The 14367-nt window shown below is 34.3% G+C and overlaps 1 protein-coding gene across 2 annotated transcripts in view; it reads right to left on the bottom strand.

Moving 5' to 3' along the window:
• Positions 1-8300: 8300 nt before the first annotated feature.
• Positions 8301-14367, bottom strand: part of ttv (exostosin glycosyltransferase 1 ttv) — a 415109-nt gene continuing 409042 nt past the window's right edge. For both annotated transcript variants that reach the window (XM_073955531.1, XM_073955530.1), the window contains exon 11: positions 8301-8539. In XM_073955531.1, coding sequence (XP_073811632.1) covers positions 8431-8539 — 109 coding nt within the window. In that variant the 3' untranslated portion in view covers positions 8301-8430. The remainder of the gene's footprint in view (positions 8540-14367) is intronic.

The raw sequence follows: 14367 nt of genomic DNA on the forward strand, positions 1-14367 counted from the left end.
AAGATTCAGCAAAATTGGTCAATCGCTCAAAAAAGGCTCTTGTGGATTTGTGCAAAGAAATTGTGAACAAAAACAATTGCGGTGCTTCAAACGACATTTATAAGATCGTCACAGACGAATCTTGGATCTACGTTTAGGAGCCCGAAACAAAACAGGAACCGACCGTTTGCATCTTCGAAAGCGAGCCAAATCCAACGAAAGTTTTTCATGAAGAAGACCTTCGAGTCGAATGGTCACCTGTTTTTTCGGTAAAACTGACCGTGCGGCGACTATACGAATTGAGAAATGTAGGACGGTTAGTTCTGAGTGTTACACTACAATTTGTTTGCCTGAAGTCTCCTGAGAAACGAGAAACGAATAAGAGAAGACGAATCGTTCTGCATCATGACAATGCGAGCTCTCAGACATAGATTCAAAACAGCGCCTTATAGCCCTGACTGGGGATGCAATGACTTCGTTTGATTCCAGCAAATCAAGAAAAAAGCGTGGTCAATGATTTTCGTCGCCAGAAGATGCTGTAAAAGCGTTCAAAAATCATGTTTTGTAGGTGTATCAATCAAGCCACTGTAAACAACCGAACACATGGTCGCATGCCAAACTGTCCTGAATACGCTTAGGCTAAAAACTGTCAAACTTCCCAGAAAAAATGTCAAATGACGTCTGGCGACATTGCGTTTTACCTAGGCAAGAAGGTTTTCTAGTGCCCCTCGTATAACTGACATGGTATAAAGCAAGAGTTTAATTGCGGATTTGTATTTAGTCGGAGGTCACCTGGTTGTGACCATACCAAATAACAAGAAATCAAGTTGTTCACGTTGTGATAGATGAAAGACATTTATCGAGCGCATTGGATGTACGATCGTTCCGAGGAGCAAACATCGCCTTGTTGCAGTAAAGTTATGTACCCGATTGATCGTTGCAGATAATGTACGAACAGACGCAACACGGTAGTTGGACATCGGTAAGCTGCAATCACAACATATAGCCACAGCATATTCCACTCTACTGGCGCAATTGCTCAATGAAAGCCATCCTTGTTACGATAACATAACAACACAGTTGCAAAGTATTGCCCACTCCATCCAAACAGCCGCAAAATCTATACTTGGACAACAGAGATCTCCTCCAAAGAACCCATGGTCTGACCAGGAGTGTCGTGCTGCTACAAAGAGAAGAATGCGGCATATAATGCTATCCTACAATCAGTAACGCACAAGATAGGTATCGTGAACAAAAGGAGAGGAGAAACAGCAGGAAAAAGAGAGAAATGAAAAGCGTTAATATGAAAAAATCGAGATGTACAGGAGCCAGAATGAAGTCCGAAAGTTCTACTAAAGAGTGAAACATCAAACTGATGGCTTTGTTACAGCCACATCCTCCTGTAGAGACCAATAAGGTATTTTGGTAACTGATACAGATAGTGTGCTCAGGATATGGAAAGAGCATTTTTCCAAACTGCTGATGTTCAATACTAAAGAAGACGAGGAATATACCACGGATCCAGTCATGATGAGGTAAAGACAGAAATAAACCGGCTGAAGAATAAGAATAGTGTCAGGGATATTGTTCGAACGACTAAAGCCTTTGGTCAAAGAAGTATTGGGCCATACCAATGCAGCTTTAGACCTAGCAAATCCACAAATGACCAGATATTTACCCTGCGTCGAACTCTGAAAAAAAGATCCAAGAGATGCAGATCGATACTTAGCAACTATTTTCTCGATTATAAAGCAGCCTTTGACAGCCCCATATGCTCAAAGGTATTCCAAGCAAACCATGTCAGAATTTGATATTCCCGCAAAGCTTATTCGGCATTGTAAGGTGACATTAGCTTATACCCGGTTCTCAGTTAAATATGTAGGAAACACCCTCTCCGAACAGTTTAGTACCAGAGAGGTTTCAGAGGAAGAGACAGCCTTCCCGTGTGGCCTATTGGTTAAAAGAAATGGCACGCTATACACAATAGTCGGTAATGTCGATGACATTGATATCATAGGTCGATCAGTAAAAGTCAAGAGAGAATCTCCAAAAGTGGTGCTGGCAGTAAACGGCTACAACAACAAGTTGATGGTATCAACGCGCAATGCGTCCCCAAAACACGCAGAAACTGTTGTTAATTTTGAGGTAGTTAAAAATTACGTATACTTCGGCACCTCCATACACACAACAAAAAACATCTGTTGTGAAATAAGAAGAAGAATAGTATTGGTCAAAATATGCTAAGGCACTGCATGGTGTGTTTGGGAGAAAAATTCACTATTATGGGATATACAATGACATCATGTTAGTTAAACTAAGTCATAAGAATGATCATATAAATACGGGCTGCATGACGATGCATGCAGAACTAGAACGCCAAGGCTTTGATGAAGTAAAGAAGTAGAAAACGAGGTCGAAAAACACGATACTTCAAATTGGAAAAGTAATGCAACTAACAATGAGGAATGGAAATCATTTCTTAATTCGGCTTATATGTTTATGAAAGGATACAAAAATAAAAGCAGAAAACTTATAGACAGATACTTGATATCCGCTCAGATCGAGTTAAAGCACTCTTTGCAGGATAATCATTGGAGAACATATAGGGCGGAATTTTATAACCCGTGATTTCCATGTAGAATCTTTAAACCGTAATTTCAACTACGAAGTGTAAAAAGCTAAACACTCCAAGTAGCTATTGTGCGGTACCGCCCTTTATTATTAAAATTCTAACTTCTTGGTATTTAGGTCCAGTTGAGGATAAACTAGCTCAAGTGATTAGACTTTAGACTCGTTATGATGAATCACCAGAAAAACAGTGATACATTTTGCACGTCACTGGCATTAGGGATATGGGATAGCCCATGATGGCACAGAAATAATAACTATAGGCGACTGTGTAAAGCTGCCTGTGTTACACTTAATTGGAGTGATAAATAAATTCTACACAGATCTGAATGAATTCATATGTAGGCTTACAATTTTTATCAAAATTTTTATAAAGAAAAAAATTATCAAAAAGCCTTTAGAAATCGATTTCGGTGCAGGAACTTTTTTGAACGAATCGACTTAAAAAACGTGTTTTTATTATCAAGGCAATATTCCCCACACGGTACTGAATTGGTATTTTTGGTTATAGTCCTATTGTAGAATGAATGACTTAGCTATATATAAAAGCTACTCCTTCAGTGGCTTATCATTACAGCTGTTCATTTGCTGGTCACAGCATTGCAAGATCTCTGACATTTTCATAGGAAGAAAACAACATTGACTACTCTAGGTTGCGTTAAGTAGAGGAAAATAGAGAAGCTCAATGTCCAATGTTATTAAACAGAGTTACTGTTATTAATATTATCTATTTATTGCAAAAAATCATTCCCAACCATCAAATACATTATACTTCGACTAAACGAATTTAATTTGTACAAAAAGCATGAAAATCAAATGAAAATTATTTGTTATTGCTTTACCATCGTTTTCAAAATTAATATTATTGTTATCTTAAAACTGACTGAAGAATGTAACATTCATTGGAATAAACTATTCAGACATATACATACATTGAAAAATACATACACTCATTCATGCATTTTACATACATACATATTTCTTAATTCACATTCTTACTTTTAAGTAAATATTTACAAACTTGTTAGATAAAATTGATAGGCAATTAAAAAAAAAATAAACAAAAAAACAAAAACGGAAGAAAATTACAAAAACTAGATGGAAAATAATCATCATCATCAACATGTCCGAATGTTTGGTCAATTAAACAATGAGTTAAATCTAATAAAAAATTGTGCTTTAATATGATGACAAGTGCTCTCAAGATTATTGTCTTAATATCTTTTTGAATTTTTGGTATTTTTTGTTTTTACTTAATTTTTATTAAATTTGATTTTAAACTCTATTGTCTTACGATAATTCAGATATGTAAAAGAATTTTTATATTTTTTTCTGTTTGATAAAAACTGCAAAATATAGGCATTGGTTTTTTTTTAATTGCAGTGACATTGAGAATAACCTAGAGTATGACAGAGGCACCAAATCGGAAAATTAATAGATGGTAAATTTTGGAGATTTTTGTAATCCGTATAAAAACATCTATGATATAACAGTTTCTTTTTGTCGGTGTAAATGGTAGGAACCACTGAAAAAGTCAAAATGCCAAACTGGGCTAAGTGAGACGTTTTCCTATCCTCAATATTCTAATACTCAATATTCCAATACTCAATATTCTATTAATTGGGTGGGGCTAAACCAACATAGATTACTACATATGTAAATCATTTATTAGGAAAATTAAAATAAAAATCTCACAAAAATTTCAGAAGAAACAAGTGGAAGCTTTTCCTGATACCAATGATTGAGCCCGATTCTAAGTTAGGCTAATGTAATGTTGTATTCTTAGAAATCTGAAGCTATTACCTTATGTGCACATCATGATAACACTCAATATTAGTTGGACAAAGCCACTTGACCGTACTTATTCCCCAATAAGGGAGGAATAGTTTTGTAGTTAGGCATTTACTCTTTATTATTGTGCTGTCGACAATTTCCTACGAACATTCCAAAGGGACGAGGAAAGACGTCTCTTCTATGAATAGATGGATTAAACAACGCCACTTATAAAGACGTTTCAAATGGATTAAACACTCAGGTAATGCTGAGGGGATTTTGTCGGCGCGGACTAATTTGATATTGACTTGCTTGGGAGTCGAACTCAGACATTCAATCTGTGGTAAACATTGCAGAAAATTAATAAAAACTGCATAGAAGTACGAAATATCAGTTAGCTTTACCAACAGAGATCGAAGACCGGCAACAAAACCGAAATCCTTTTCCCAAAAATATTGTGGCCTATTTTAGATACGAACTTGACGACAAAAATGTAGAAACTTTTGGGGTATTTTGCTTATAAATTTGATGAGTGATTATGAGTTCTCGTCTGTCTTATACCATCAGACATGGACCCCGCAGTCATTGTCCTTTTCTCAAGAAGTCTTAGAGTGCTTTAAACTATATTACAGTCCTTTCTAACTTTCCTAATTACTCACCATCTAACATTATTTATTTACCTCTCTTCCTTTCTATCTTTTCTCTTCTACTTACAGGATGAACACAATGGACCTTTGGTCCATTTATTACAGTCGGACGTCATTAAACCTAACTTAAACCTACGATAGTTCCGTGGCACAATATTCAAGGTAGATGCATTCCAAAAAAATCGACAAAACAACCTTAAAATATCAAAATTTATTGTGTTTTTGTATGAATATTCAACAGGGTTTAAAATATGCCTGTCCGTGTACTCAATAATTTGTAATAATAGCAGTGTCTTTTTGCGTGATAATTAGACATCGGAGTTTTGCATATTTGTGAAAATTATAATGCAAATAATTCCTTTATTAAACAATAGAGGCTGGAGCTTTGTACGCATTATTGATTATTTTCAATATTACATCGAATTTCTACCATTGGAACGGATATAATTCTATAAAATAACATTGTTACAATTGCTTAAAATTTTTAAAAATATGCAAAAATTCGATGTCTAGTGATATATATATATATATATATATGTCCTTTATTTTTGTTTCATATATCTATCTAGTGATAATTAGTAATAATTATTACTAATGTTGCAGATTTTGACAGTTGTATAAAGGAAAAGTTGCTGAAAATGTGTTTCAGCAACATTTAGTAAGTACGGCGACAAACCTAATGCTATCGCCATATTAGCAAAAGTATCGAAAATTTGCAGCTTTGGTTACTAAAATTTCTTCAAAATATGTTTAGCAACAATGAAGATAATTACATTAGCAACATAATAAGCACACACGATTAACACACATTAGAAAAGAGAATAAGCAACATAGTTTCAACGGCTTAGCAAGGTTTTCAGCAAACAATGTTGTGTAGTAGTTTATGAGCTCAGCTAATGCTAATTTTTAAATGCTGGCTTTTAAACCCTGGTATTCAATTTCCAACAACTTTTATTGGCACAAGTCCGATCTACCTTGGTAATTGTTCCATGAATAGTTCTGAATGCTTTATGTTTTGATTCAAATCTGTTATATTTAGAGGAGTGTCAAAGGTGTTTGTTTATGTTATCTTCTAAGAACATTTTCTTTTGCATACTTTGGGGAGCTGTTGTTTATTGTGTGAGTACCGATACCATCTTTTGGTTATCCCTTTTAAAAGGAAATAACAAAAGATACACCCAGCTGTTATATACCACAAACTGAATTCCTTTAATCGTTTGTGGTTTATCTTTGACTATAAGTTTTTAGGCCGGAAAATAAGTGATTCGTATTTCATTTTCGATTCAGTGCCTCTCTTCATCTCCTCACCTAGCTAACTTCAATTAGGAATGAAAAATAACAATTTTATGAGTAACAGCATTAAAATATTTTAGGGTAGATATGTACGCAGATTTGAACATCCAAATTTGAGGGGAATATAAAAGAAAGAAACGTTTGCATGAAATGTAAACACAGAAAAATATACGTATGAAATGGAAATGTAAAAGAAAGAAACACATTTAACTTATTTGCGGTCTTAACAAGGATAGCAAGGAGCCAAGGAACACACACACCGAAACACTTATATATGTACATATGAATGCACATCAAAAAACCATTTGCAGTAGTTAGTAATGATTTTAAGCCGAGTTCTTTAATGGAACCCTCCGTCTCCGAGAAAGGCAGAGGGACGATAAATGAAGAAAATATATAAAGACTGCTAAAAGACTTGTTTTAAATAAAATTCCCATAAACAAACATTTTATTTGTTTATGGCCAAAGTACTGAATGGGCTTAGACTAAATGTTGATGCAAAGAAAAACTGTAACATTTTCTTTTAAGGCCTAAACAGCAATGCCATCACTTCCACTTAGCACCTTGGCAACAACGTGTTGTTTGTTTGTTTTGTTTTTCCACATAGTTTTTTGGCACTTTTACAGAATACAACACTTAAGCACTACCTTGGTGTTTAACACAGAGCAGCGGCAGAGGAAGAAGAAGCTGCTGTATTTATGCATTGTCCTTGTAGCTGTTCCTAGTTTTTCTATGAAAATTACTTAAGAAAATGTTGTCAACAAAATAATATAAAAAAATAACACATTTTACTAAAAACATAGAGAAATGAGAAAAAAACTAAAAGCGTTTCTTTTTTTGCCCAAAAACAGCAAAGCTAGTAGGAGCAAGCATGGGGATAATCATAAGCTGCAGAAACAACAAGAAGAGGAGAAAAAAAATAAAGTTAGTTAAACGCAGGAACTTGAACGTTTAAACGAAACCTTCAATTCATGCTGGTGTAAAGGATAAAACTGCTTGTAGAAGGCCCTCTTAATGATGATAAAGATAGTGATAATGATGAGCATGATGACATTCAACTTAAGGCAAAACTTATTTCTGATACAGCCATGTAAGAAAAATCAAGAAGAGAAACTAAACGAATGAAAAACAACACGGACAACCCGCGCAAGTGTATCACAGTGTCTTAATGTGTCCTTGTGTATCCTGTATGTTTTGTTGTTTCTTGTCTTCCAGCTTTTGGAGATTTTTTTTGGGTTAACGTTTCATTGTTGGAATCTTTAAGATCAACGAACAGATGACTTTGCTAGTTGTAGTAATAAGTACATCCAAGTAAAAACAAAAACTAGTGGTGTCAGTTATCGTTGTTGGTGTTTTTTGCAAGTGTGTATATGTGTATGTGTATTTTGGGTGGTGTGTTGCTTATGTTTTTGTTTTTAGTTCTATGTTTAACTAGTCCTTTAATATGGCATAATGAATCTCTTAAGCGTTTTTGCATCAGCATCGTCTTCCTTAAAATTTGTTACATTTTATTTTTCTTATGTGTTTTTGTGTATTGTTTCTTCTTTACTTAATATTTACTACGGCACCTTGTTCATTTTTTTTTGGGTTTTTTTTTCATTCAGAATTTTTACATTTTTCGGCTAGGGCATATTCTTTTTTGTTTAATTTGCTTTTGGTTTTTGTTGGTAAGGTTTTTAGTTGGTTTTTATGTATTTCTTTTAAGGTTTTGTTTTTTGGTGTCTGGTGGGGATAGGGTCGGTCTCTCTATATATGTATGTATATTATTCTAAATATTTATATATAATTCAATATATATATTCATATGTATAATATTATATACTTATATATAGTATACAATATAAGTGTGTAAGTATGTTTACATTTTGGGTTTTTATGCTTAAAAAACTAATAAAATATTTAATATTTTAACTAACATTATTTAATAATTGCTTAATGTATAATTGGATTTGGATATTTGTTGTTGTTTTGTTGATTTAATTTTTGCTGTTTCTGTGGCGGCTTTAATGTTATTGTTGCTGCGGCTATTGATTTATTATTTTTATTATTTATAATTTTGCTGTTTCTATTTTTGTTTTTGTAACATTTACAAGCTGTTATTTATGGAACGCTAGCTGCCGACCAATTCGATTTGCCGATATTTTTTCCGTAAATTTGATACGGGATCGCGATATAGAATGGGATCTAAACGCATATTGGAACGTACAAGCGGCATATAGCTGAAAAGAAACAAAAAATAAGTTTTTAATAAGTATATTAAGATTTAGAAAGAAGCAGCATGTTAAAGACGCGGAACTGACAAAACACAATTTTCACAACATTTTTGAACCCTCTAAAGTTTTTAAAGATGACAAATAACATTTTAGAAAGATAAATAATGCAATAAAACAGCCAAATCTTTAAGCTTGAAACAAATATTAATGGTGAAGTTGAAACCTACGACCGTGCAAATTATATAAATAAACAGGTATGTGATGGTGCGATTGTAAGTGTGACGCATGTACATTTTCCGATTTCGAATTGTTTTCGATATCGGTTTCATATTCCATTGTGTTCTATGGAAAATTTGATCAAAAAAAGGTCTGATGAAATCCGATAATCGTTTATTTTTCTCCTTTTGAAAACGGTCATATTTATAACGATTTGTAAACGATGTAATGAATTTGAGAATTTTTTTTTAGGAAATAAAGCTTGAAATTGAAACTCGGAAATAGAATAGATAAATTTACATTTATTTTCCTTATTTTTGGTATATCTTGTCACGAAAATATTTGATTTTTCTATAAAAAAAAAACAAGTGAGAAAAGACTATAGTCGGTACGGGGCCGACTATGTGATATCCTACACCACTACCTCTGTGCATAATCTTTTCACTCAAAAACATTTCTTTTAGGGAGATACGAAAGTTTTTACCTACGAGGGCTGTTCGGAAACTTCTTAGCCTATCAATGAAAGAGAATAGTTAGTTTTTCAAAAATATTTTTATTTTTCAATATAATCTCCTGAAACTTCAATACACTTAGTCCAACGCTTTTCTAGCAATTCTATCCCTTGATTAAAATAGTTTTCCTCAAGGTCTTAAAATAGTTGTTTACAACTGTAATTGCATCTTCATTTGAGGTAAAACGCTTGCCAGCAAGGAATTTTTTAGATTTGGGAACAAGTAAAAGTCACTGCGTCACTAAATCAGGAGAATAAGGTGGGTGGTCAAGCAACTCGTATTTTAATTCGTTGATTTTAGCCATTGTTAAAACACTCTTGTGCGCTGGTGCGTTGTCTTGATAAAAAATTATTTTTTTGTGTTGTAAGCCAGGACGTTTTTCTCGAATTTGTACCTTTAATTGATCCAAAAGGTTGCAATAGTACTCTGAATTTATTGTTTTACCCTTTTGCAGATAGTCAATCAATAAAATACCTTTGAAGTCCCAAAAAACCGTTGCCATAACCTAACCAGCCGATTGAATTGTTTTTGCCTTCTCTGGGGCACTTCCTCCAGCTTCAGTCCATTGTTTGGATTGTTCTTTTGTCTCTGGAGTATAGTGGTGGATCCATGTCTCATCAACAGTTATGAAACGACGCTTAAAATCCATTTTATTTCGCTTAAAACGATCCAAACTAGCTTGAGAAATGTTCATTCTTATGCGTTTTTGATCGACTGTTACCAAATGCGGCACCCATCTTGCAGAAAGCTTTTTCATCTGTAGTTCTTCATGCAAAATTAAATGGACTCGATCATTTGAGATGCCCTTGATATTAGCAATTTCACGCACTTTTATTCGTCGATCATTTAATACCATATCATGCACTTTGGCTACAATTTCTGTTGTTGTTGCTGTTTTTGGACGTCCACTACGTGGTTCATCTTCAATGCTTGTACGACCACGTTTAAATTCAGCAACCCAATTTTTACTGTTGCATATGAAGGAGCATTTTCACCTAACACATTCACCATATCATTATGAATTTCTTGTCCCGATAAACCTTTTTTATGTAAATATTTAATGACAGCACGCATTTCTAATTTTTCCATTGTAAAAAAAATTGCGGATGCGTCTTTTTTGAACGCCTGTTTCTATATGAAGGAGTTTCCAGATCGAAACAAAATTTAACATGTGTTCATAACAGAGATGGAAGTTTCCAAAACACTTAACTTTTTTCTGTTTATACCGCGCTTTTTGTGCTAGGCTAAGAAGTTTCCGAACTGCCCTCGTATCTGTCTTTTATACCAAATGACTTAAGGCGAACTGAACCAAAATAATTAATATTTAATTTTATATTTGATTACTATCGACATCAGCAACATCAATATGCTTCAATCTCTGTGAGAAAATTTCGTGATGATACGATCAAAATTCCGACCTGTAGTGTGATTATTGCGATATCTCTATTATTTGACCACCTACGCCAACCTACCTTGCATAATTTTAAAGATGGGATTTTCTACTTTCTTGCTTTTAGATGGTCCCCAACCAAAGGTGTGATATTCGTCATTATAATTAAAATCGCAAAAATGAATAGTTGGGTTCTATTAGCGACTATTGCGATATCTTCGTTGTTTGACCACCCACGACAACCTTCGTTACATCGATGTAAAGGTGATATTTTATACATTCATTGCCAGCTTTTGCTTTTTGTAGACCCTTTATAGACGCTGAGATATTTGCTTTGGAATAAAATGTTGACTTTTTCTCCAAATAAGTTTTTTGCCCATTACGACCCCTAAATATTATCCGACTATCACCAAAATCAATAGGCTTCATCTGTGAGACCCCCATTAACCCTCAAAATTTCGTGACGATCCGATCAAAATTGCGACCTGTAGCGTGATTTCCAAAAAAATTGAAAAATGAGATGTATTACCGACTATTGCGATATCTCCGTTATTTAGTCACCTACGCCGACCTAGTTTGCATCATTGTAAAGATGTGATCTTCTACTTTCATAGTGAGGCTTTGCTTTTGGAAAGTCCTCAACCAAAGCTGTGATAATCGTCATTATAATTAAAATCACAAAAATGAAAAGTTGGGTTTTATTTGCGACTATTGTGATATCTTCGTTGTTTGATCACCTACTTTACATCATTAGAAAGGTGATATTTTCTACTTTCATTGTCAGGTTTTGCTTTTGGTATACCCCATACAGAAGCTGAGATATTCGCTTTGGAAAAAAAACGTTGTCTTTTTATCCACATAAGTTGTTTGCTTATTCCGACCCCTAAATATTATCCGACCATCACCAAAATCAATATGCTTCTTCCCCTCCGGGACCCCCATCAACATCCAAAATTTCGTGGCGATCCCATCAAAATTGCGACCTGTAGCGTGATTACAAGGTTTAGATGGACAGACGGACGGACGGACACACATAGCCAGATCGACTCAGCTCGTCGAGACATTCATGTTGGTATATATAAGTATGGGTCTACGACCATTATTTCGATGCGTTACAAACTTATTGGCCAAAACCAACTTATAATACCCTCCCCATATAGTGCTGTAGGGTATAAACACAGATCAAGAATATCGGCTTAACTCTAGTTTAGCAAAAACTCTCAGATTTTTTGAAAAATTTTCCAGGGGTATATATTGTTGCGCTAATCACGGGAATGTATTATTTTCTTGGGGGACGGACTCGGTTACCCGGTTATTGGACCCGAAAGTCCGGTAAAAAAAACCTGAACCGATTGCTACAAAATTGGTATCATTGGAAAGCTTATGGAAATACCTATGATCATATGATTCTAAGGAATCAAGATTCTAAGGGTAACCGGGTCCGTCCCCATAATCAGCACAACAGTATCTACCCCTGGAAAAAATTTCAAAAAAAAATCGGAGAGTTTTTACTAAACTAGAGTTGTTCCAAAAAATCTACTTTTAACCTGTTGGTTTCTCCAAATTGGTGAACGCCCGCTTAATACAGAATTTCGACACAAAACTTCCATATAGGTCAATTTAAATAAGAACACAAATTTATTTCATTTCTTATTAAATATTTTTGGCTTTTGCCATCGCCAAGATTAGAAAAGTGTTTTTTATTTCTATTTTTCTTCTTTCAACTGCAGATTAGGGATCACTAGTCTGTTTTTTGTTTGTTGGAATTTAATGAAATTAAAACAACGTGGAATTGAAATTCGATGTGGTTCCCATCACATCTAAAACCGATTCACTCGTTTTGAACAAATCGTTTTCATTGCAAATCGATTCGAAATTCATCACATACCTGAAAGTGACCAAATACAGCTCCTAAGATTATGTTGACGATCATAAATATGAATTCCGTATCAGTATCAAACACATTCTTTCTCATGTAAAAGTACACAAGTTCTAAGGCTGCTTCTGAATATTTATGTTGAAACAAGTATTTCCCTTGTGCCACAACAAATGTACAGTACCACAATAACTATTCCGCATATAAAAGATGAGGACTCAACCGCAACAAGCTATGTAATCCTATATTTATGGTATTTGAACAATTTGGTATGGTTTGACTAGACATCAAACCAAACATATAATAATAAACTAGATGTGAGAACATAATTCGTTTGTGAAATTCGGAAATAAGTAATCGAACACTTATAAAGTGAAACATGGAGTTTTTCAGGTGGGTGGGAAGGCTATTAATTTCTATATTTTTTATATTCCACAACCAAGAGGCGACAAAAAGATCTTAATACATCGCTATTGCAATTTGAAAGCGTTAAAGGTATACAAAGAATGTCGCCCTGAGGGCTGTAACAAGGTGCTAACATAGCAATGACGAGTTATAACAAATATACAAAACTTGAAAACATTTTTCTTCTGTTTTTCACAACAGATTTCTACTATTTAGAGAGAGAGATATATCTAAATTTAATTGAGACAGTAATTAATGACACTTTGAGGCAGGTTCCTTACAATCTTGCCGATTTTAATACACACTCAAGCTTCCTTAACACTGTTATGGACTCAAAATTCACTACTGTAGAAGATGTTAGCATATTAGTATCTGCGTAAAATAACAAAAAATCATCCGGGCAAGACGAAGTATCAAATGTTCTGCTTCGGAAATTTCCACTTGTATCAATTCGGTAGTTTTATATAACAATTGCTTAAATAATTCTTATTTCCCAAAAGGTTGGAAGATTGGGAAAGTTGTACCTATAAAAAAGAAGCAAAATTCATGTGACATTAATAATTTAGGACCTTTTTCTTTATTATCGAATTTGGGGGAACTCTTCAAAAAAGTCTTGCGAGAAAAGATGGACGCTGAAATGCAGACAGAATATATTCCAGCATATCAATTTGGATTTCGGAAAGGTCATTCGACAAAAGATGCGTTATCAAAGTTTGGTAAAGACATTTGGCCTGTTCCCGTACTTTATAAAGTGGTAAAAGTCGTAAAAGTTGTAAAAGTCGTAAACGATTTTCATATAAATGTTGTGTACGGGAACGCAAAATGTGTAAAAGTGGTAAAAATTGTAAAAACTTTTTAGTTCTGGAACAGAGCTATTGTGTCTAATTTACGACAAAACAAGTAAGAAAAGCGTTAAGTTCGGTGGGCCGAACTTTTTATACCCTCCACCTCTAATTTCAGCCATTTCGGTGGATTAATGTGGCCACAACCTTCAAAATACCGAAATTCGGAAGGTACCGTTCTATGGGGGCTAAATGATGGCGTGGACCTATACCTACAAATTTCTGGGGGAAAGTTTCATACGCCTAAAGAAGACTAAATACCAAATTTCAGCCATCTCGGTGTGATAATGAGGCTAAAACGTTCAAAATATCGAAAATCGGGATATATTGTATTATGGGGGCTATATCAACACGTGGACCTATATAAACATTTTATGGTAGAAATGTTTCTTAGCCTCTGGAAACACAAAATACAAAGTTACAACCGATTCTTTGGTCAAATGGGTCAAATACATTCAAAATATAATAAAATGACGCGTACTTTATATGGGGCCTTATGTGGGGGCTATACCAAAACGTGGACCTATATAACCCAACTTTGGTAGGAATGTTTTCTGGCCTCTGAAGTCACAAAATACCAAATTACAACCAAT

Source organism: Musca autumnalis, unplaced genomic scaffold (genome assembly GCF_047663935.1).
Source record: "Musca autumnalis isolate F117 unplaced genomic scaffold, ASM4766393v1 scaffold_5, whole genome shotgun sequence".
Taxonomy (NCBI): domain Eukaryota; kingdom Metazoa; phylum Arthropoda; class Insecta; order Diptera; family Muscidae; genus Musca; species Musca autumnalis.